This window comes from Macaca nemestrina, chromosome 19 (assembly GCF_043159975.1).
Source record: "Macaca nemestrina isolate mMacNem1 chromosome 19, mMacNem.hap1, whole genome shotgun sequence".
NCBI lineage: Eukaryota > Metazoa > Chordata > Mammalia > Primates > Cercopithecidae > Macaca > Macaca nemestrina.
Genome location: NC_092143.1, coordinates 45,987,648 through 46,011,310, shown reverse-complemented (window position 1 = coordinate 46,011,310; position 23,663 = coordinate 45,987,648). Strand labels below are relative to the sequence as shown.

At 41.7% G+C, this 23,663-nt stretch overlaps 1 protein-coding gene across 9 annotated transcripts in view; it reads right to left on the bottom strand.

The window, feature by feature from the left end:
• The window catches only part of LOC105499564 (ectopic P-granules 5 autophagy tethering factor), a 137,322-nt gene extending 113,659 nt beyond the window's left edge, over window positions 1–23,663 (bottom strand). For 7 of the 9 annotated variants that reach the window (XM_071085434.1, XM_071085433.1, XM_071085435.1 and 4 more), the window contains exons 1-8: window positions 23,504–23,663; window positions 11,136–12,080; window positions 9,132–9,375; window positions 7,817–7,953; window positions 6,223–6,330; window positions 5,251–5,324; window positions 3,420–3,525; window positions 478–592 (exon numbers count right to left, since the gene is read on the bottom strand). In XM_071085434.1, the coding sequence (XP_070941535.1) occupies window positions 478–592; window positions 3,420–3,525; window positions 5,251–5,324; window positions 6,223–6,330; window positions 7,817–7,953; window positions 9,132–9,375; window positions 11,136–12,080; window positions 23,504–23,566 (1,792 nt within the window). In that variant the 5' untranslated portion in view covers window positions 23,567–23,663. Of the gene's footprint in view, window positions 1–477; window positions 593–3,419; window positions 3,526–5,250; window positions 5,325–6,222; window positions 6,331–7,816; window positions 7,954–9,131; window positions 9,376–11,135; window positions 12,081–22,032; window positions 22,117–23,081; window positions 23,142–23,503 lie in introns of those variants that run through there. The other 2 variants (XM_071085437.1, XM_071085436.1) reach the window with 2 other exon arrangements.

Here is a 23,663-nt window from a genome sequence, read left to right as displayed (position 1 = left end):
GGTGGATCACGAGGTCAGGAGATCGAAACCATCCTGGCTAACACGGTGAAACCCTGTCTCTATTAAAAAATACAAAAAACTAGCCGGGCGAGGTGGCGGCGCCTGTAGTCCCAGTTACTCGGGAGGCTGAGGCGGGAGAATGGCGTGAACCCGGGGGGCGGAGCTTGCAGTGAGCTGAGATCCGGGCACTGCACTCCAGCCTGGGCTACAGAGCGAGACTCCGTCTCAAAAAAAAAAAAAATTAGCCGGGCATGGTGGAGGGTGCCTGTAGTCCCAGCTATTCGGGAGACTGATGCAGGAGAACGGCATGAACCTGGGAGGTGGAGCTTGCAGTGAGCCGAGATCGCACCACTGCACTCCAGCCTGGGCAACACGGCAAGACTCCATCTCAAAATAAAAAAAAAGACTCAATGCAGAGTTTCTGTGTTTGCATTTGCCACTACCCCATTTTACACATGATAAGAGAAATGAGTCTACCTTTTACTTTAAACCCAAGAAGATGTTGAAAGAGTTCATGAAAGGGGAACTGTGCTAAAAGGGTAACCAAATCATCTTCATTAAGGAGAATCCAACTGGTCTCAGGGTCTTCATCCTAAGGGAAAAGATAAAAAGTCATGTCAGCTGATTTGATCAGATCACACTATGATTCAGAGTTACAGGAGTTAAATTATCACAGGTCTCAATGGTATACATGTGATATCCTCATGAGTCTTCATGGACCTTTTCTCCAGGACAGAAATTTATAGTCTCAGTTCCAGAGATAGTTCCACAGTAAATCCCCTGAAATTGCAAGCACAATTTTATATGTATCTGGGTCATGGTCAGTGATGAAACTGCTCTCATTAAATGTCCATCCCAAAGAAAATAGAAAAAAAGAAATCCTCTAGAGTGAGGACCTTACTATAGGGATCAGTGCTTTGATAACATCAATTAAAGAACCACAGATGGGCTGGGCACGGTGGCTCATGCCTGTAATCCCAGCACTTTGGAAGGCCGAGAAAGGCAGATCACCTGAGGTCAGGAGTCCAAGAGCAGCCTGGGCAACATGGTGAAATCCCATCTCTACTAAAAATACAAAAATTAGCCAGACATGGTGGCGTGCACCTGTAATCCCAACAACTCGGGAGGCCAAGGCATGAGAATCATTTGAACCTGGGAGGCAGAGGTTGCAGTGAACCAAGATCACACCATTGCACTCCAGCCTGGGTGACAGAATGAGATTCCATCTCAAAAAAAACAAGAACCATAGATGAGAGTTCAAGTTATGTTAGCTGCAATTCTCTTCTCCCAAAATCAAGGTCTATGTAGTATTCGACAGACTTAAGAGGAAGCAATTGACATTTGCTACAGATGACTAAAGTTCTGTTGTCAATCAGTGCTGCCAAAAGCCATATAAAAATAACAGTGGTCATACACAAAGATTAAATAGAGGAAATCTTTGCGGTCTTTTTGTTTGACACAGAGCACTAAAGTCACCTTAGAAACCAAGTTGATTCATGTCCTAAGATAAACGTTAAAAAGGGAAGGAAGTAAAAAGATCCTGAGAACCTGAAGAATAGAATGTATCACCTCAATTTCCACAAGGGACTAATGCAAATCATTCAAAATTTCCTTAAGCCACTCAATTTTTACAGTCTTATTATGTGTCTAAAATGTCTAACAAACAAGTGTTTCAGAAACTCTACTTAAGGCAGTTCTCAACTTAGCTATTCTCAACTCAGCTGTACATTTAACCACCAGGTAGGCTTTTAACTATTTGGATGTCTGGGTGTGGGCCTGGGCAAGGTTTGCAAGTTGCCCAGGTGATTCTAGTATATAGCTAGTATCAAGAAACCACTGATGTGGGTAATTCAGAGTGCCTTCCTCCCCACAGCCTTTTCTGAGGCCATGGCACTCCCAACTTTCTCATCTATTCCCCAGTTCTTGAATTCGCTGAATATTTAGGGAGTGCTAACCTGGAGCCAGGCACCAATGCAGGGTGAGATAATTAATCAGATATTTTGACTGGAAGTATTTATAATGCTTAATCATTACAAGTAATTATAATGCTCCTTAATCATTATCCGTCTGGGATTAAATGCAGGAAACCTACCAGAAGAAAAGATTTCTCCCCCAAGAAAGACCACTCTAAAAAAAACATACTTCCACTGCAATCTTTAAAAGACCAATCTGTACTGGTTCCTGAGAAGCTTGCTTCAGAATGATTCCTCAGTTTCTAGCAAAGACGCTTGCACGTCCACATCATTTACCACCACCTGACCACCTCCTCCTGCAAGTCTCAGGAAGAGAAAAACGACTGTGACGGGTACTCCCCACTTCTGAATGAGCACTCTGGGAAATACACAGACACAATCCCACAGCTGCCATGGCTGTCATTCTGAAAACTGTTGGCTGAACACTTTCATCTCCTTTTTTTTCTTTTTGAGACAGAGTCTCGCTCTGTCACCCAGGCTGGGCGCAGCCCAGTGGCGCAATTTTGGCTCACTACAAGCTCCGCCTCCCAGGTTCACACCATTCTCCTGCCTCAGCCTCCCAAGTAGCTGGGACTACAGGCGCCCGCCACCACGCCTGGCTAATTTTTTGTATTTTTAGTAGAGATGAGGTTTCACCATGTTAGCCAGGATGGTCTCAATCTCCTGACCTCGTGATCCTGCCTCAGCCTCCCAAAGTGCTGGGATTACAGGTGTGAGCCACCGTGCCTGGCCTCACCTCCTTTTAAGAGAGGGATTATAATAAATTGGTCACTGAACATCCTAGACAAGAATATCAAATCAAGATTCAGAACAAAACAAAGGACTAGAACTGACAATTAGCAGCAGAACAAAACTGCTTACAAATATACTCACGATGGGTATAGTAGAAAGGAAAATTAACAAGGGTGATCTTGAGAAGCTGTATTTCGATCATTAAATTATCACTAAAAATGGAAAACCATCTTCTACCTTTCAAATGAGAATTTCCGGATAAGAAGTTTATGAGTTAAGGGAAAACCTTGCTAAGCTCCAGCTCTTTATTACTCAGATTCACCATCTGTAGGTAAGGCTCCAACCACAGAAACTTGTTACTACATAAGGAAACTCCTAATATACATCTTATGTAATATGACTTTAATTTCCAAGTGCCAAATTCTCCGAGCTGAACAGAATGATATTCTAGAGAAGGGGTGCAACACAGCACACTGGCTCAAAGCACAGGCTCTAAAGGCTCTGCATTTAATGACCCTATGGTTTGAGAGAAGGTACTTCACAGCCCTGCACCTCAGTTTCCTCATCTATAAAATAGGAATCATAAGTCTTTACCTCATGGGGTTGCTGGGAGAATTAAATGAGATATTATGTGAAAAGTGCTTAGAACAATACCTGGTGCATAAGAAGAGGGCACAATAATTCATCAAAATAATGCAGACATGACAAAGTTACCTCTTCTCCTCCTTCGTCTACTAGCGTCCAGGTCCCAGACCCAGGCCCTGAGGAGGATGGCTTCCGCTCGCTGGGCTTCATGTGGCACATAAACTCAGCTCGATTTCTAAAGGACAAGAATAATCACTCCCATCACTTAGATGAAGGCCCATGTGAGTGCATTCTGGATTATCCACTCATCCTGAAGAAGAGCCACACATCAACCCAATCTTCAAATGGTTTAAATTAGTGAATAAGAACTGGCCAAAAACCAAGGCTACTAAAACTGCACTAATTTTGGTGACAAATGCAACCATTCTGAATTAGTAATGATGAGTAATTGCAGAAAGCAGCTATACTAGCACAGCTCCCTGCATGACGCAGGACCTCAATACATATGCTACAGACCTTAACTCAAACCAGGCTCACAGAGTCTTGCCAGGGAAACTATTTTAGCAACTATGACTTACTGAATAAAAAAGAATGGAGGCTGGGCACGGCGGCTCGCGCCTGTAATCACAGCACTTTGGGAGGCTGAGGTGGGTGGATCATGAGGTCAAGAGATCGAGACCATCCTGGCCAACATGGTGAAACCCCGTCTCTACTAAAAATACAAAAATTAGCTGGGTGTGGTGGCACATGCCTGTAGTCCCAGCTACTCAGGAGGCTGAGGCAGGAGAATCTCCTGAACCCAGGAGGCGGAGGTTGCAGTGAGCTGAGACCGTTCCACTGCACTCCAGCCTGGCGAAAGAGAGAGACTCCATCTCAAAAAAAAAAGAAAAAAGGTAATGGAGAGGCTTGTTTAGGGCTAAAACATAGATATCAATGCAAAAACACTTGTGAGTCAAATCATTATCTACCATGTGCAGGAGCAGGCCCTTGTATCCAAGGCAGCAAGGCATCAAATCTAAATTCCTCATTTAATTTTAAGGACTTCTATAATCCAACCCACCTTTATTACCAGCTCCCGCACACACCTTTGCTTCAGCCACACTGATCTACCTGTGCTCTGCACAGCTATCCTAACCTGTGTTGGGGCCTTTGCTCACACTGTTCTCCCACCTACATGTTCTCCATTGTCCCATTCTCCTACTGAAATCCAATCCATTCTTTTTTTTTTTTTTCAGATGGAGTTTTGCTCTATCACCCACACTGGAGTGCAGTGGCACGATCTCGGCTCACTGCAATCTCCGCCTCCCAGGTTCAAACGATTCTCCTGCCTCAGCCTCCCAAGTAGCTGGGATTACAGGTGATTACACCACCATGCCCGGCTAATTTTTGTATTTTTAGTAGAGACGGAGTTTCACCATGTTGGCCAGGCTGGTCGCAAACTCCTGCCCACAGGTGATCCATCTGCCTTGGCCTCCCAAAGTACTGGGATTACAGGTGTGAGCCACGATGCCCAGTCCAATCCATTCTTCAAACACAGCTCATTTACCATGAAACCCTCTCTGACTACTCCATTCAACTCTTTGTTCTCTTCATTTCTACTGCATAGCTTCACAATTTAGCACTTTAAATCTCTCTGTGCTATTTCTCTTCTGGCATTAAATCTCTTCTTCCAAGAAACAGATCACCTTTTTTGTCTGTAGCACCTTTCACAATAGCATATATGACAAGAGGGGCAAACCCACTAAAACAGGGATCCCATAAAAATAGTTGCTTATATATAAGCAGTTGAAGAGTCACTTTGAAACAAGAATCAAACCCAAAGAAAATCTGCAATGTTAAATTCTAGAATGCCAACACTTCCCTTAGCTGTTCTTCTTTGGATCTAGGCAGTTTCAGGAGCCAATCCTTTAGAAGAAAGAAGCATTTCAATCTCTACTTCACAAAGCTCTTCCACACTTACTTGACAGGAGACATCAGCAGGGCAAGGGACTGCATAAAATGAAAGACCCCTGATGGGTTATGCAACACTTTGATCTGAAATCAGAAAAGCAAAAAGCGTACTGTAGAAAACAAATAACCCAAGTGTCCATAATCTTGGTTCACAAGCATTCTGACCAAAGTTGCTGTTAAGAGAACAAAGCTGAAACTGGTACCTAATACACAAGAGTAAAGCACAGCCCATGGGTTACTTGGCGGCACTGAGTCAGCTGTACTCAAAGAGCAGAGGTAGCTGAGCAGTTTCCATCAATTATCTGTAACAACATAGGATGAAGGACACTACTGCTACTTTAATCCAAAGAGAGACAAAACAAAAACAAAAAAATCCTCCTTCTACCTAATAAGATTCAGACTTCTTGCCACCAGAAATGCTAAAGCAAAGGAGATGTGGAGAAGCTGAACTTGGCAAACATTTTGGCTCCTGCCCATTCTAAGTGGTTGCTATGAGTAACTTAATGACCCAAAGGCAACAGCAGAGAGGAGAATCTAAAAACCACATAGTCAACTCCTAAGTATACAAGAGTTGATCCCACAGGCCTAAGATCTCTGCTAGTATTAAAGAACTTTGAGATGTGGTGGCTTCTGTTTGACCTGTACCAACTGTGGTGTGAGACAGATTGACTTAGGAAGCTGTATTGAGTACCACGGGAAAAAAGTCCTGGTGAGCCTTCCTGCACAGAAATTGTGTAGAGTTAAATATGACTGAACCTACCCAGCCAGACCACAAGCAAACTTAGTACAGTTCTATCAGTTATGGGTGGCCCAAGTTTCAGCCTAAGAACTTTTATAAATGTATACTGGATATATTTTAAGATTTTTATTTTAAATATTACTATTTTTTAAATAGTCTTTTTTTTCCAGCAATTTCTTTAGGAAAAATGTCTAATAAAACCTCTCCCCCAACCCCTCAGAATGAGGTAACCATTCATCATACCTGGATGAAAGGAACAGCCCATTTACTAACACCAGCGGGGCATCGAAGAATATGGTTTAGAAGGAAGAGGTGATCTCCAGGACAGCCAACTCTTTGTAGCACGGACACCTAAACAATAAAGGTCATATGATCTCACTATTTTTTTAAAAAAGAATAATTTATCTAGGGGTCTAGTAAAGTCATTTATCCAATGCTTCAATACATGCAATCTTTCAAAAGAGTAACCAGACACAAGACATACTATTCACTGGCTTAGTTTCTACCACAGAGGCACACCAGAGGCCTATGAATCTATAGTACTATGATGAAATCACAAGCAGATTCTCTACAAATCTAGTTTTTACTTCTCTGGCAAATTACAAGTCACTAATGTTCCTGGCCACAAGTGAAAAAATATAAGTCAAGTAGTTTAATCTATAAACATAACCAATAAACAAATACCCCTCTTCTTATAACACACCTAACATCTTTCCTAAGTTTTTCAAATCCTTATACCTTTCTTCTTTCTCTTAAAAGAAACTGTTTTAATCATGACATTAAATATCACAAGACAGAAAGAATGAGATATAGAAAATTTTTTGATCCATACCTTATCTAAAATGCACAAGACCAGAAGCATTTCAGATTTCAGACATTTTTGGATTCTGGAATATTTGCATAAACGTAAGATATCTTGGTAATATGGTTTGGCTGTGTCCCCACCCAAATATCAACTTGAATTCTATCTCCCAGAAGAAGATAGAATATTCTTCTTCTTCTTTGTTGTGGGAGAGACCCAGTGGGAGGTAACTGAATCATGGGGGCCGGTCTTTCCCGTGCTATTCTCATGATAGTGAATAAGTCTCACATGATCTGATGGGTTTATCAGGGGTTTCTGCTTTTGCTTCTTCCTCATTCTCTCTTGCCACCACCATGTACGAAGTGCCTTTTGTCCTCTGCCATGATTCTGAGACCTCCTCAGCCATATGGAACTGTAAGTCAAACTAAACCTCCTTTTCTTCCCAGTCTCAGATATGTCTTTATCAGCAGCGTGAAAAAGGACTAATACATCTAATACATTTGGGGCTGAAACATAAGTCTAAACACAATATTCATTTGTTTCATATACACCTTACATAGAGCCTGAAGGTTGGTCTATACAAAATTTTTTGTAATTCTGTACATGAGACAAAGTTTCTATTAAGTACTTAGGTGTGGAATTTTCCACTTGTGGCATCATATCAGCACTCAAAAAGTTTGGAATTTTGGATCGTTTCAGATTTCTGAATTAGGAATGCTCAACCTGTACCTATATGCTGAATATACATCTAGTCTTCAATTTAGCATACTTCCTGCATTTTCATTTCTTTCAAAGTTGAAGTCCAGAGTTCATTCAGCATAATCTTTATCAGAGAGAAACATACTTTGTGCTTAATAATGCACTAGATAAATAACTTATTACCATGTATCATGATCAAAGAAAAGTCATTAATAAACTCATGAAATAAATTAGCTGAAAAAGTTGTTGAAGACCAAATGTAATGAAATAACAGATAATTCCTAAATTATGAGAGAAATAAAACAAAGACTACAGTGTCTATTTTTGTCCCCTTACCAATTTCTGCAGCCAGAGAAGAATATCATCATGAAACTGAGTATCTTCATTAACCCTCCTGGTGAACATGAATAAGACACTAATGCATTCCTTTAGTTGACACAGATCGGAGGGAATGCTTTCTGTCTGCTTAGACACTGTAAATGAGAGAGATTAAATGAGTCTCTCATAAATGGTGTTTTGGGGGGAATTTTTAGTGTCTTCACTTAAACCAACAACAATAAAAAATCTTTAAAATATTTAGTGCAGATTAAAAAAAAAGGAGAAAAGTTACATAAAAATATTTAAATTTTTATAAACAGACAAGCCAAAATGTGTTTAACTTTGAAGTATTTCAAAATAACGGAAAAACTAACCTCATCATAATTCCTTTTTTTTTTTTTTTTTTTGAGACAGTCTCACTCTGTCACCCAGACTGGAGTGCAGTGGTGCGATCTTGACTCACTGCAACCTCCGCCTCCTGTGTTCATGCCATTCTCCTGCCTCAGCCTCTTGAGTAGCTGAGACTACTGGTGCCCGCCAACACGCCCAGCTAGTTTTTGTATTTTTAGTAAAGAAGGGGTTTCACCATGTTGGCCAGGCTGGTCTTGAACTCCTGACCTCAAGTGATCCGCCCACCTCAGCTTCCCAAATTGCTGGGATTACAGGTGTGAGCCACCGCACCTGGCCATAATCCACTATTTTTTATTTGAAAATCAGTACATCTCTGATCTACCCCCAGTTATTTGATTAGTTAAGAAAATAGGGGAGGGGGACTTTTACTTTAAAGTATCCTAATGTATCCCCCAGAAATAAAAACTGCATAATTCAATAAGCATACTTAATATTCATGTCATAAAGACTAATTTCTTAAAATCCAAAATAAGATGAAAAATTCAGAACATTATTAATCCTCTGTTGGAAAATTAAACAAAACAGTCCTACAAACAAAGCAGCCCAAACAAACCACAAGAGATAAAGGGTGAAGAAGTATTCCGATGATTACTTTTATAATCAAAAACTATATTTGGACTCAACTTGGTAACAAGCACATTAACTAGGACAGCAAAGGACATTAATGATAGATAGTGAGTTTCTGGCATCCTACAGAAGCAGAGAAAGACAGCCACGGACAAAGGAGACCTGGCAATGCTCCCAGGAAATGTCATTAATGCAGATCTCAATCCTACACTTGGGGAAGCCTGGTAAAACTGCAAGCACAAATGGTATCTTGTAAGACCAATTACTATACAGTCAATTCAACCAGACTATAGCCCTCAATTTTTTTATTTATTTCAAAATGCAAGAAAGAGTGAGAGCTTCATTACTTACACACCTTGGCCTTGCTGGTGAATTACTAAAGATCTCAGAACAGCTGAACTACTGAGCAATGCATAGATGTAAGACTCCACTTGCAACCTTGAGAGCACAGAAGTATAAGAATGAAGGGCCAGGGTCTGGTGGAGGTGTTCAGCTTTGGCATCGAATAGCTTCTTTAGCTCCACCAGTGCGTTTTCATTCATTTCTACTCTTTGGTAGCGATGATAGCTGGAAACTTTCACTTGATCTGCACAGATACCCTACCAGAGGACAAAAAGGTACAATATGAAACCAGTTACTCTTTCCATTTGAAGTAAGCAGGCAGCAAGTATAAGATACATAGGATTCAGTACCATCTTCAAAGAGCTTCTAATCATGGTGAGGAGACGTATTACTGTGTAGAGAACATTACCAGCAAATATATGATCAGGTGCAAAGGAACATAAAGCCAATCACAAATACATCGCAAGTTCAGAGAAGGGAAGAGTAACTCTAACAAGTAGTCAGCAGTGGGCCAGGCGCGGTGGCTCACGCTTGTAATCCCAGCACTTTGGGAGGCTGAGGCAGGTGGATCACGAGGTCAGGCGTTCAAGACCAGCCTGGCCAACACAGTGAAACCCCATCTCTACTAAAAATACAAAAATTAGCTGGGCATGGTGGTGGCGCTATAATCCCAGCTACTCAGGAGGCTGAGGCAGGAGAATTGCTTGAACCTGGGAGGCGGAGGTTGCAGTGAGCCAAGATTGCGCCACTGCACTCCAGCCTGGGCAACAGAGCTAGACTCCATCTCAAAAAAAAAAAAAAAGTAGTAGTCAGCAGTGAAAGCTGCAAGAAAATAACAGAACTTGTCCCTAAGACTCTCATGATTGATGATCTTACCTTCTATTTTATGAACATGAAGCCAATGTGATATCCCCTAAACTTCAAGGTACCTTAAAACATCTCTGGATCTACCCTCATCATTCTTTGTAGTTCTACTCAAGAGAATACACACTCCACCAGCTGTGTTCTTGATTCTATCCTCCCTTCTTCAATGCAGTATTTCCAAATGTTTCCCTCCTTCCTATCTACAGAGATATACAGGCCTGCCAATGAATTAGGATTAGGGATAAGGGAATCACGTTTCTCTCCAATATCTCCTCCAGCTTCCCTTCACTGCTAAACTAGTCAAGAGTAACCTCTTCTTCCTTGCCATCTCTCCTAAGCCACTATGAAATGGCTTATGATCACTTTGGCCTCCATAGGGTTGCATCTAATGGTTTTCCCCGTCCCCTCTCAACCTTGAGAGGACGTCTTCCCCTTTCTTTGGGGCCTCTATGTTACACGTCAGGGACTCTCCATTGCTTATAGTTAAGAAGGTGAGTTTCACTCTCATTTTGTCCACTGGCATCATCCTGGAGCTAGGAATCGGTTGCTACCTTCAGATTCCTCATCCACACTCAATGGGGAAGACCATCAGATACAACCCTATGGAGGCCAAAGTGATCATAACACCTTCAGTTTCCTCATGCCTTCTTCTCAACCTTGACACTCTCTACCCATCAGATGTTGGTAGCATTATGCCCAAGGTCACAAACTAATGACCCATGGGCTGAATTTCAGCTGGAGACATGATTTGCTTGGCCTACACTATGTGTGTATGCGTCTGATTAGTTGCTAACATTTGCAAATCAGGATTCCTCACACAAAAATCTAGATTTCTAGTTTTTCTTGGAAAATCATAAGATGTGGCAATGCTGAACCATCACAATCTCACAACAACCATCGACTAGAACTCAAGAGCGGCTGTCCCCCCTACACCAGGCACAGGCTGACCCAGTGACCGTTGTCCCACTCAGCCTGCTTCACTCCTCCAGGTTATACATCTGGCTCCTGCAGGCATTTGACTTTGTGATCCCTGCACTCTACTACTCTAGGCTGAGGCAGGGGCAGTGTGTGTGTAAGGAACAGATTCCAGACCTGGACGGCATCCCAGGAATGCAGTTCTGCTGCAAATTCCCCAGGCTTCTGATCAAAATACCTGTACAGACATTTGTTCCTCCTTAAACTGCCACAGCCGACTTTTAGCATTCTGGCAATCAGATGTCAGAGTAAGCAGCTCAGCTTCGGCCAGTAGCAGTTGCTTCCTACATCGTGAGTAGTTCAAAAGCAACTCATAAAATTCATGCCTGTCTTGATGAGCCATGCTGTCAAATTCTTCTAAATATGACTCGACATTTTCCAGCCATGAACCAGGCTCCAAGATTTTTAGCTGTTCTTTAGTAAATGGTACTAGTTCTGGTTGAGATGGGAGTTCTGGGTAGAGTCGCTCACTACGAAGCAAGGGTTTCACTGCCACCAAAGCTGGTGCTTCTCTGGCAATTTCAGCTGGCAACTGGGGATACAGTTTCTTCACTCTAGGTGTCTGAAAAACATGTTTGGCTTCGCAAGAACTCTGCAAGCCAACATTCTGTGGCACCTCTGAAGAACAAACCAGGCCTTCTTTGTCTTCTTTACTATTCTGAGTTTCTCTGACTTGTGTATTTTCCATTTCTGGCTGAGTATAAGAAAAATTAGATTGGGGTACACTTTCTGAAAGTCCACCTTGTACTGACGTATTTTCCTCTACCTCTGTGAAGTTCTTGGGGGTTTCTACTATAGTTCCAACACTGTCTCCAGGCTGGACCTTTGGCGTGACTGCACTGTCCCCCACACAGGGTCTGGCCTCTCCCCCTTCCTTTGGGGGCTCTGTGTTACACGTCAGGGACTCTTCATTGCTTATAGTTAAGGAGGTGAGTGGTATATCAAACATTTCACTCTCATTTTGTCCACTGGCATCATCCTGGAGCTGGGAATCAGTTACCACCTTCAGATGGTCTCCTTTGAATTCACAGGCTAGAGAAGGGATTTCCTGCTCTCTGGAGGTTTTTGGAAGGGAGACTTCATCGGACTCTTCCCTCTGAAGGGTTTCATATTTCTTCTTTTCCTAAAAACAACATACATAATGTGAAATAATTTATCACAATAATTGATGGTTTCAGCAGGAGGAATTTTAAAGCTGCACATAGAATCTAAATTTCATCATTAAACAAATGAAACCTAACTTTGCTTTATCAGCAATGTGTTTCATATTTTGTATTATCCAATATTGAGTGTGCTAAATTTGGAGATTCACTATTCTGATCGTAATAGAAAAAGACATCACAGTAAGCAGCAAATTCTGATTCAAAAAATAAAAGGGGAAAGTTAATTAGATTGTACACCATTTTGCCAGAGGTTAAGTGAAATAGATCAGTCTCTACGTATCTTCAGCCACAACAGGTTTGTCTTCACCTTGACAAACAAATTCACTCAAAACTCAGGGAGAAAAGGACAGAACAACTTGAGCAACAGAACAACTGTAGTACTGGAATAAAATAAACATCCAGGAGCCCATACTGACATAATTACCTGAATGAATAAATACATATATAAAATGGGTAAGAAGTGACAATTCTTCCATGCAGGAGAATTCCAATTAATAGAATTAACAGAAGGAATGAGAAAAACAGAAAATTTTCCATAAGAACACCATGGTTAACTGTCACAGGTAAGATCTACCCATGGATGCTAAAGTGAGTGAGTGAAGAGTTTAAGAGAAACAGAGTATCTGCATAGTCTCAAAGTATCTCCTCCCAAATGCTTAATAACAACAAACAGGAAAATAGTAAGTTTCAGTGGAGAATCCTGGAAGATAATGCTTTAACTAAGTGATCAAGGTTACGACACCAGTAATACTGACATCGGATACCCCAATAGGATATTCCCAATAATGTGTAACCTGAATCTAATCATGAGAAAACATCAGACAAAAACCCAAACTAAGGCGCAGTCTACAAGATAACTAAAGGAATGTGGTCATGAAAGACAAGACTGAGAAACTGGTAGAGACTGGAGGGAACTACAGAGACCTGACAACTAAAGTGTATTGCGGGACCTGGATTAGAAAAAGGACATTAATGGAAAAACTGGTGAAGTCCAAATAAGTTCTACATCTTAATATTGCACCAACATTAATTCCGTGGGGGGTTTTTTTTGTGTTTTTCTCTTTTTTGAGACAGAATCTTGCTCTGTCACCCAGGCTGGAGCACAGTGGCGCAATCTCGGCTCACCGCAACCTCCACTTCCCGGGTTCAAGCAATTCTCCTGCCTCGGCCTCCTGAGTAGCTGGGACTACAGGCGCCCGGCTAATTTTCTGTATTTTTTAGTAAAGACGGGGTTTCACCATGTTAACCAACCTCCTGACCTCGTGATCCGCCCGCCTCGGCCTCCCAAAGTACTGGGATTACAGGCGTGAGCCACCGCACCCGGCCAATTTCTTAGTTTTAATCATTGTTCCATGCCATAGAATGTATGGTTATATAAGATGATGACACAAGAGGATACTAGGTGAAGGGTACATGGGAAGTCTCTGTATTATATTTGCAACTTTTCACTAAGTACAAAATTATCTCCATCATCATAAAAAAGTTATTCATTAAAAATAAACGTATGGTTTCAAAAAAACCTTCAGGCATTAATACACAAACTAGATAACATAGGAAGTTAGGCTGAATAAGGAAGAAAAAATTATTTAAATGACATTAAATAAAGTTGTTTCATTCAAACAGACTAAAAACCTCATTGAAATCACTCAAATACTTCCTTTCACAAAGAAATTTTAAGGTAGGCAAACATGAGTTATACGAGCTCTTGGTTATTTTGGATTATTCTGCTCTGAAGGTCCAGCAGACTAACAGCCAAAAAAGTGGGGCCTTTATATATTAAAAAGAAAGAAAAGATGAATGTTTTTGACATGGAATTTGAGGTCAGCTTGTTGAAATGAACCTGACTGCCAAATATTTACAAATGGTAATGATTCAAGAAGCAAAATGCCCCTCCAAATAACTTCGCCCCCACTGTGAATGGTGGACATTAGATCCAGAAGTCAGCCACCCAATGCACATCTCATACAAACTAGTTTATTAAACTGCCTAAAATCACGAATAACAGAAAAACATTATATGAGTGTTAATAAAACAAAAAAGCAAGCCCAAACTATGCTGCAATGATGTTTAGCAAACTTGCTGTAATAAACAGGGTTCTCAGACAGAGAAGTCAGAAAGAAAAAATTAAGAGGGAAAATGATTACCACAGCAAGAGAAATGTTAGTGGACACATCAGGGACTCCTCATTGCTTACAGTTAAGGAGGTGAGTGGTACATCAAACATTTCACTCTCACTTTGTTCACTAGCATCATCCTTAAACATCATCCTTAAAAATACATATGATTTGCTTGGCCTATATTGTGTATGTATGTGTGTGTGTATGTGTCTGCTTAGTTGCTAACTGGCAAATTAGGATTTCTCCACAAAAATCCAGATTTCTAGTTTTTCTTGGAAAATCATAAGATATGGCAACGCCGAACCATCACAACCTCACAGCAACCATCAGCTAGAACTCGAGAGCAGTTGTCCCCTCTAAACCAGGCACAGCCTGACCCAGTGACCATTGTCCCACCCAGCCTGCTTCACTCCTCCAGGTTATATACCTGGCTCCTGCAGGCACCTGACTTTATGATCCCTATACTCTACTAGTCTAGGCTGAGGCAAGGTCAGTGTGGCAGAGGCCAAATTTTAGTGAGTTGACAATCAAAAAATGAAATTGGTAAAACAATTTCATTTACAATAGCATAAAAAGAACAAAGTATTTAGGGATAAATTGAGAGAAAAAAGCATAATACTTGTACTCTGAAACTTATAAAACATTATTGAAAGAAATTATGGAAAGACATTCTATGTCTTTTACAATATCGTTAAGATGAAAATATTTGTCAAATGGACCTACAAACTCTACACAATCCCTTGCAAAATCGTAGCTACCTTTTTTTGCAGAAATTGTCAAACTGATATTTAAATTGCATACAGAAATGCAAGTGACCCACAACAGACAGAAAATGTTGAAAAAGAACAAAGTTGGAGAACTCGCACTTGGCAATTTCAAAACCTACTACAAAGCTATAGTAATAAAGACAGTATTGGCATATGGACAGACAAATAGATGAAAGGAACAGAACTGAGAATCCAGAAATAAAACCTTACATATATGGCAAATTGAGTTCGACAAGAATGTCAAAACAATGGGGAAATTTGAACAAATGGAGCTAGAACAACTGGATATCCTCAAGTGAAAGAATAAACTGGATCCCTACCTTATATCATATACAAAAATTAATGCAAAAAGGATCATATACCTAATATGAGAGGTAAAACTTTTAAACTGTTAGAAGAAAACAAAAAGATCTTTATAACCTTGGGTAGGCAAAGCTTTCTTAGATATGACACCAAAAGCACAAGCAACAAAAGAAAAAGATCAGTTGGACTTCATCAAAATTACAAACTTTGTTGCTGCAAGTACCATCAAGCTCACGCCTGGTCTGGCACCAGCTGATCAATAAACTGGCTCATCTGATCTTGTGGCCCCAATCCAGGGACTGACTCAGCGCAAGAAGACACCTCCAACTCCCTGTGATTTCATCTCTGACCAATTAGCACTCCTGGCTCACTGGCTTCCCCCCAACCACCGAGTTATCCTTAAAAACTCTCCTCCCCAGATGCTGGGGAGACTGATTTGAGTAATAATAAAATTCCAGTCTCCCACACAGCTGGTTCTGTGTGAATCACTCTTTCTCTATTGCAGTTCCCCTGTCTTGATGAATCGGCTCTGTCTAGGCAGTGGGCAAGGTGAACCCCTTGGGCAGTTACAAAATTAGCCAGGCATGGTGGCTGGCGCATGTAAACCCAGGTACTCGGGAGGCTGAGGCAGGAGAATTGCTTGAACCCGGTAGGTGGAGGTTGCAGTGAGCCAAGATTGGGCCACTGCATTCCAGCCTGGGTGACACAGTGAGACTCTGTCTCAAAAGATACATAAACAGGGGCCAGGCATGGACAGCTCACACCTGTGATCTCGGTACTTTGGGACGCCAAGGCGGGCGGATCACAAGGTCAGGAGATCAAGACCATCCTGGCCAACATAGTGAAACCCCATCTCTACTAAAAATACAAAAAAATTAGCCAGGCGTGGTGGCAGGTGCCTGTAGTCCCAGCTACTCAGGAAGCTAAGGCAGGAGAATCACTTGAACCTGGGAGGCGGAGGCTGCAGTGAGCCAAGATCGCACCACTGCACTCCAGTCTGGGCAACACAGCGAGACTCTGTCTCTAAATAAATAAATATGGCCAGGTGTGGTGGCTCATGCCTGTAATACCAGCACTTTGGGAGGCCAAGGTGGGTGGATCACCTGAGGTGAGGAGTTTGAGACCAACCTGACTAACATGGTGAAGCCCCATCTTTACTAAATACAAAAAATTAGTTGGGCACGGTGGTGCGTGCCTATAAATCCAGCTACTTGGGGGGCTGCAGCAGGAGAATCACTTGAACCCGGGAGGTGGAGGTTGCAGTGAGCTGAGATCGCGCCACTGCACTCCAGCCTGGACAACAAGAGCAACTGCCTTCAACTACCTACTTCAGTTAAAAATAAATAAAGGTCAGGTGCAGTGGGTCACACCTGTAATCCCAGCACCTTGGGAGGCCAAAGCAGGAGGATCCCTTGAGCTCAAGAGTTTGAGACCAACCTGGGCAACACAGGGAGATCCCATCTCTACCTTTATAAAAATAAATAAATAAAGACACAGAAGGAAGACATAACATACATATAATAATTATAGATCACAAAATAAAATTCAAACAACTTTGTGTATATCAATTCCATGTGTATCAAGTAACACAATTTAAGCAAAAGGTATTTCCTTTTTAAAAAAAAAAAATCAGAGACACTGTCTCACTGTGTTGCCCAAGCTAGAGTGCACTGGCTATTTGCAGGCACAATAACAGCACACTGCAGCCCTGAACTCCTGCGCTCAAACAGTCCTCCTGCCTAGCCTCCCTCCTAATTGAAACTACAGGCTGGTGCTATCATGCCAACAAAAGATATTTCTTACAACTAAAAATGCCAGGCAGATTAAGAAAAATCTATTTCTTTATATTTAATCTCCACATAAGTTACATACAGGTAAAAAATCAATTTTAAAGTCATTCAAATGGAGAAACAATAACCAACTATAAAGAAAGAGTTGATAAACACAGAAAAACATACTTAACTATACATTACAGTAAATATGCTCTGGAGTGTGGGTATATGGGAAAAAAACCTAAAGAAAAATACAGCAAACAATTATCAACAGTTATTTCCAGAAGATGGAATTCTGGGCATTTCATTTCTGGGTTGTACAGTGTGTGAGAGTGTGTATATGTGTACACTCATACACACTTTAAGCAATGAGGAATGAGAAAGCAAGTAATTGTTTAAAACTGAAGTTTTTTTTTTTTTTAAGTTTTAGGAAATAAATGGGAAGTTTCTATTCATCACTTGAAATAAACATGTAGAGATATGGAGTAGGCTTGGAGTCACACGTCCTAGCCTACTCCGCATTGCTACATGTTTATTTCAAAATTAATATACCTAAAACCAAACTCCTGATCTTCCCCCTAAAACCCGTTCCACCCACAGCTTTCTCCTTCTCAGGGTCTTCCTTGACTGTTTTCTCTTACATCCCACATCCCAACCTCAGCAAACCCTCTTGGCTCTCAGACTTCAAACACTCCTCACCACCTTCTCTCTGATGATCCTGGCCCAAGCCACCATTACCTCTTGCCTGGGTGACTGCAATAGTCTCAGATGGTCTCTGCTTCTACCCTTGCCCCCTTACAGTCTATTCTCCAAAAAGCAGGCACAGTGATCCTTTAAAGCACAAGTGGAATCATGTCATTCCTCTCCTCAAAACACTGTGTTGATTCCATGTCACTCGGAGTAAAAGCTCATGCAAGGCCCGATGTGACTGGGCTCTGCTACCTTTCTGACTTCATCTCCTACTGTGTTCCCCTCACTCACTCCGCACTAACCACACTGCCTCCTTGCAGTTCCTAGGACAGGTCTGGCACGCCACCGCCAGACAGCCTTTTCCTGGCTAGTCCCTCTGCTTGAAACACTTCTCCCCCAATATCCACATAGTGAACTATCTCTTCCCTTTCATGTCTTTACTTAAATGTCACCCTCAATAAGAACTAGCCAGGCCACGCGTGGTGGCTCATGCCTGTAATCCCAGCACTACGGGAGGCCGAGGTGGGCAGATTACCTGAGGTCAGGAGTTCGAGACCAGCCTGGCCAACATGGCAAAACCTTTACTAAAAGTAAAAAAATTAGCCGGGCGTGGTGGTGGGTGCCTGTAATCCCAGCTACTCAGGAGGCTAAGGCAGGAGAATTGCTTGAACCTGGGAGGCAAAGGTTACAGTCAGCCAAGATCACGCCACTGCACTCCAGCCTGGGTGACAAGAGTAAGACTCTGTCCCCCCCCCAAAAAAAAACAACTATCCAGACCACCCATCCTAACCTCTAACCAGTACTCCCCAACTCTTCAACCTGTTCTTTTTCTTTTTTTCCATAGCACTTATAAAGCATGATATATTTTCTTCTTCATGGATTTTTGTTTGTTTAGCTTGCTTGATTTTTGTCTTCTCCCTCTGGAATGTTAAGTTCCACTAAAGCCAAGTTCTTTGGGCTTTTTTCTCTTTTACATCCCAAGAGCCTAGAATAGTTTTTGGAACATAACTGGTGATCAATGAGTGTTTGTTTAATAAATGAATGGCTTTTAGGAGACACAAAAGAAGCTAAATAATACTATGCAGCATCCCCCAACTTCACGCCAATAACCACTCCTGGTAGAAAGGGACTAGAGGTGGAAATCAATCATCTAGGCATGGCACAAGGGAGACGGGGATTTAAAGGTTTTTCCTGTGACCTTCTGGGACACATCTGTCTGTCCTTAGCAATTACCGGATGCTCTCACTATTAAAAAGTTGTTGGCATTCAGAATTTAATATTAACTGTTAAAAAAAAAAACCTATAAAATGCACTACTTCTGCAGAGTAAGTCCAAATCTAAGAATCTACTGTACTTAACTTGTAATTTATCAAGAGTTGGGGGATTTTATAGCAGAGAATGATAATAAAGAAATGAAAACATTATTGGGTCTATCTCTTAGGCATCAGGCAATAAGCACCACATACCTAACCATAACCTATCAGCAGAGGTTAGCTACCAGATGATTAACATTGAGGAATGTAGGTCAGCTGCTGGGTAAAATCCAGAAGCCACTCAAACTGTCTAAAGGCAACAGCACATGACACTATCCACTTCCTGAACTGAGACTTTGAACCAGTTTGTGCTTCCCAAAATAGTTGCCAAATTATACTACAGATGGTAAAGGTTTCATTAATGCAGGACTTTATAACCATAAATGAACTGTAACCAGCACTAACAAGTGCATCAATTTACTCCAAAAAAAATAATAACTTTCTAGATTGTTTTATTCCAAAAGAATTAACTTTCTAGATTGGCAAAGATAGGGGCTTTGTTGGTGTCATGGACATTTTTCATCCGTTTTCTCATACTAGTCAGAGGAAATTTATTAAATTCTTCTGAGTGACCATGCTTGGAAATATTCTTCATTACTGGCATTTATTTCATCATTCGATGAACATTATCAAGTGACAAAGAGGCTGTAAAGGGTACTGAGAACAAGACAGGTCCCTCCCTCAGTGAGTTCAAAATCTAAGGGAGAAGAGAAATGTGGACAAAGTAACCACAAATGAGATGAGTGGCACAAAGGGCAGAGGAGTGCTATTGGAGAGGCAGTGACACCAGGGAGATGAGAAAAAGCTTCTCTGCCGAAGTACTGTTTAGCTGACACCTCATAAATGAGTAGTGGGCTAGGTAAAGAGGGACAGGAAGGGGTGTCAGAGGAAACAACACAGGCAAAGGCCCTGAAGCAGGAAAGGACATAAAGGACATAAAGGTTAAGAATCAAAAGAGAACTTTGGGAGGCCGAGGCGGGTAGATCACCCGAGGCCAGGAGTTTGAGAAGAGTCTGGCCAACGTGGTGAAACCCCGTCTCTACTAAAAACACAAAAATTAGCCCGGCATGGTGGCAGGCACCATAATCCCAGCTACTCAGGAGGCTGAGGCGAGAGAATTGCTTGAACCAAGAAACGGAGGTTGCAGTGAGCCAAGATCACACCACTGCACTCCAGCCTGGGCGACAGAGTGAGACTCGGTCTCAAAAAGAAAAGAAAAGGAAGAATGGTGGGAGTGGTGGTAGAACTGAGGCTGAGGAGGAAGACAGAGGCAAGATCATACAGAGCCCTTAGTCTATGCTTTGGACTCTAGTCTCTCAGTGATGGGAAACCTTTGATAGATTTTGAGGAGAGTAACATGATCAGTTTTGTTTTGAAAAATACATATCCAGCTCAGTTTAGAGAATGGGCAGCAAGAATGAATGTAAAGAGGCCAGTTTAGAAGCAATCCTCCTTGGAGTAAGGTCATAGTAGTTAGGATGGAGAGGAAATGCACAGAATCAAAAGAATATTTAGAAAATGCAATTGGCAAGGCTTAGTGAATGATTAGATTTAGAGTGTGGGCAAAAGCAGATGTCAAGAATTTTTGGTTTGACAAAATGCCTCTGAAATAAAGGCCTCTTCATAAACTTTAACAACAAAAAAAAATTAACGTATGTTTGTATAGGAAAGTTGCCTAAGATGGATAAAAAAATATAATCAATTGGTTTTTCATGATGGATCTAAAAGCTTAAGATTTTTAACTTTTTAATTTAGAAATTCTGTTTTAAACAAAATAACTTATGAGGGAATCCCCTTAACAGACTCTTTTTAAAGTATCTGCAACATTCTATCTATGGAAAGACAAAAGACATATGAAATATGAAATAACTATTAAGCTCCTGGATTGAGAGTCAGGATTTCTGGCTTTAACCTGAGTTCTCTCACTAACTGCATGACACTGAGCAATAATTTCACCCCTGGAGGCTTTAGTTTCATCAATATATTGGGGAAAAAAAACTAGAGATTAAGACTTGAGATTCCGCTCTCATAGATAAATAACATTTCTGTGTTATGCACTACTGCATTCTAGGTTCGGGGATTTTTTTTTTCTTCACTGGATAGGTATAATTTTTTTTTTTTTTTTTGGTAGTCTCATTGTTAAGCAGGTTTAGGGATCTTATGCATAGCTGGCCAATGGCTTTTTTCTTCCTCCTGGACCTGGATAGTTCTTTACCAACCCAATACAATGCAAAAGCATTTCTCTTAAAAATATTTCTGAGCGGGGTGTGGTGGCTCACGCCTGTAATCCCATCACTGTGGGAGACCGAGGTGGGCAGATCACCTGGGGTCCGGAGTTGGGGACCAGCCTGACCAACATGGAGAAACCCCGTCTCTACTAAAAATACAAAATTAGCCAGGCATGGTGGGGCATGCCTGTAATCCCAGCTACTCAGGAGGCTGAAGCAGGAGAATTGCTTGAACCCAGGAGGCAGAGGTTGTGGTAAGCACAGATCACGCCACTGCACTCCAGACTGGGCAACAAAGGTGAAACTCTGACTCAAAAAAAACAAACAAAATTCCTGAAAGTCGGTACCAAAATGACTTTCTCCCCAGAATAACTCCTCACAGACATGAATACACCAATGTGTCTAACTCCACTACAGCCTTTTAAAAAGTCATATCAAGAAAATGTGGTAAATACTCAGCATGGAATACTACGCAGACATAAAAAAGAACAAAATTTTGTCCTCAAGAGCAACATGGATGCAGTTAGAGGCAATTATCCCAAGCAAATTAATGCAGAAACAGAAAATCAAATACCACATGTTCTCATTTATAAGTGGGAGCTAAACATTAAGTACACATGGACACAAAGAAGGGAATAATAGATACCAGGGCCTACTTGAGGGTGGAAGGAGGGAAGATGGTGAGGATAAAAAAACCACCTGTCAAGCACTATACTCATTACCTGGGTGATAAAATAATCTGCACATTAAACCACCAAGACGTGCAATTTGCCCATGTAGCAAACCTCCACATGTACCCTCTAAACCTAAAATAAAAGTTAGAAAGAAAAAAGAGAGTATCATAATGAAAGAAATCCACATAAGTCATTTACAGTCTATTAGGTATGGTACTTATGAACACTAGCCTCCTGTTAAAACCTTGTTCCCATGAGAAAATCGGATTACAGTATCATGTTTAAATTACACCTGCTTTGGACCACCACCCACTTCTGGGGAAAAAAATGTCCTGCACTTGTAATACCATCCTCCTTATTTCCCAAATGTAAACTCTGTTTCAGGTAAGCCAAAATTATGAGGTCTGGCCATCCGGTAGCAGCATTTGATCTGATCATCTTAGAAAATATATATAAACAGGCCGGGCGAGGAGGCGCACGCCTGTAATCCGGGCACTTTGGGAGGCTAAGGGGGCGGATCACCCGAGGTCAGGAGTTTGAGGCCTGACCAACAAGGAGAAACTCCGTCTCTACTAAAAATACAAAATTAGCCGGGTGTGGTCGCGCATGTCTGTAATCCCAGTTACTCTGGAAGCTGAGGCAGGAGAATCGCTTCCCAAGTAACTCCGACCCAGGAGGCGGAGGTTGCGGTGAGCCGAGATTACACTCCAGCCTGGGCGACAGAGCGAGACTCCGTCTAAAAAAAAATACATATATATATATATATATATATATATCATATATATATAATACATATATATCATATATATATAACACACATATATATAAACAAAATGAAAATCCAGACTGCACTTACAGACAAATCAACTTAAAATCACTCTAATACCACATGTAGTCTAATACAGGAAACCCAGAAAAGTCAAATACTTCCCTGTTGTGTGAGTCCCGCCCTGGGTTAATTTCTAGCCATTCGTGCCCCTTATAAACAATCAAGATAATAAGAAATAAACAGAGGCAGCACCAATGTCATCTTGAACTTTCAAAGTGATGAGAAATGGCACATCACTAGTCTACTTATAAAGTTCTGCCAAAGGTACCTTCTCCGCGTGGAGGAGAGGAACGTTCCCTCTTTACGCATGGCAGTGACTGAAAATGTTCTAGGATATAAAGGAGTAAAGAGAGAGTCAACGATGGGGCTGGAAAGAGAAAAATTATTTCACAGCATGAAACCAGACCCAGGTGAGGAAAGCCAAGAAGAGAAGTGAAAAAGAAGAGGCCAGTGAAGTCACAGGAGAGAGAAGGAAAAATGGGGTCCTGACAGAGTGTGGCACGGGGGTGTGGAGAAGGAATGGAGGAGAAGGGCGGATGTCAACGGGTGGTGGGATCAAATATTGAAAGGTGGAGGCAGAGGATGCAGACGGCTCAGGGAACGGGAGCAGATTTGGCTGGGGAGGCCGAAGAGAGGAGCAGGGAGACACAGCACACTGCCAGAGCCTCGGGAGGGTGGGGAGATCCTCACCTTTGTTTTAGTCCGGCTGGCCTTGGCCTTGGCCCGGCGCTGGGGCTTCACCGCCTCGGCCATAGAGAGACCCTGCCGCGGCGCCGTCACCGTTTGTTTTTGTGAAACCCCTGCGCTTCACGCAACCTGCCCGGTTCTGGCCTCCGGACTGTCACATGAT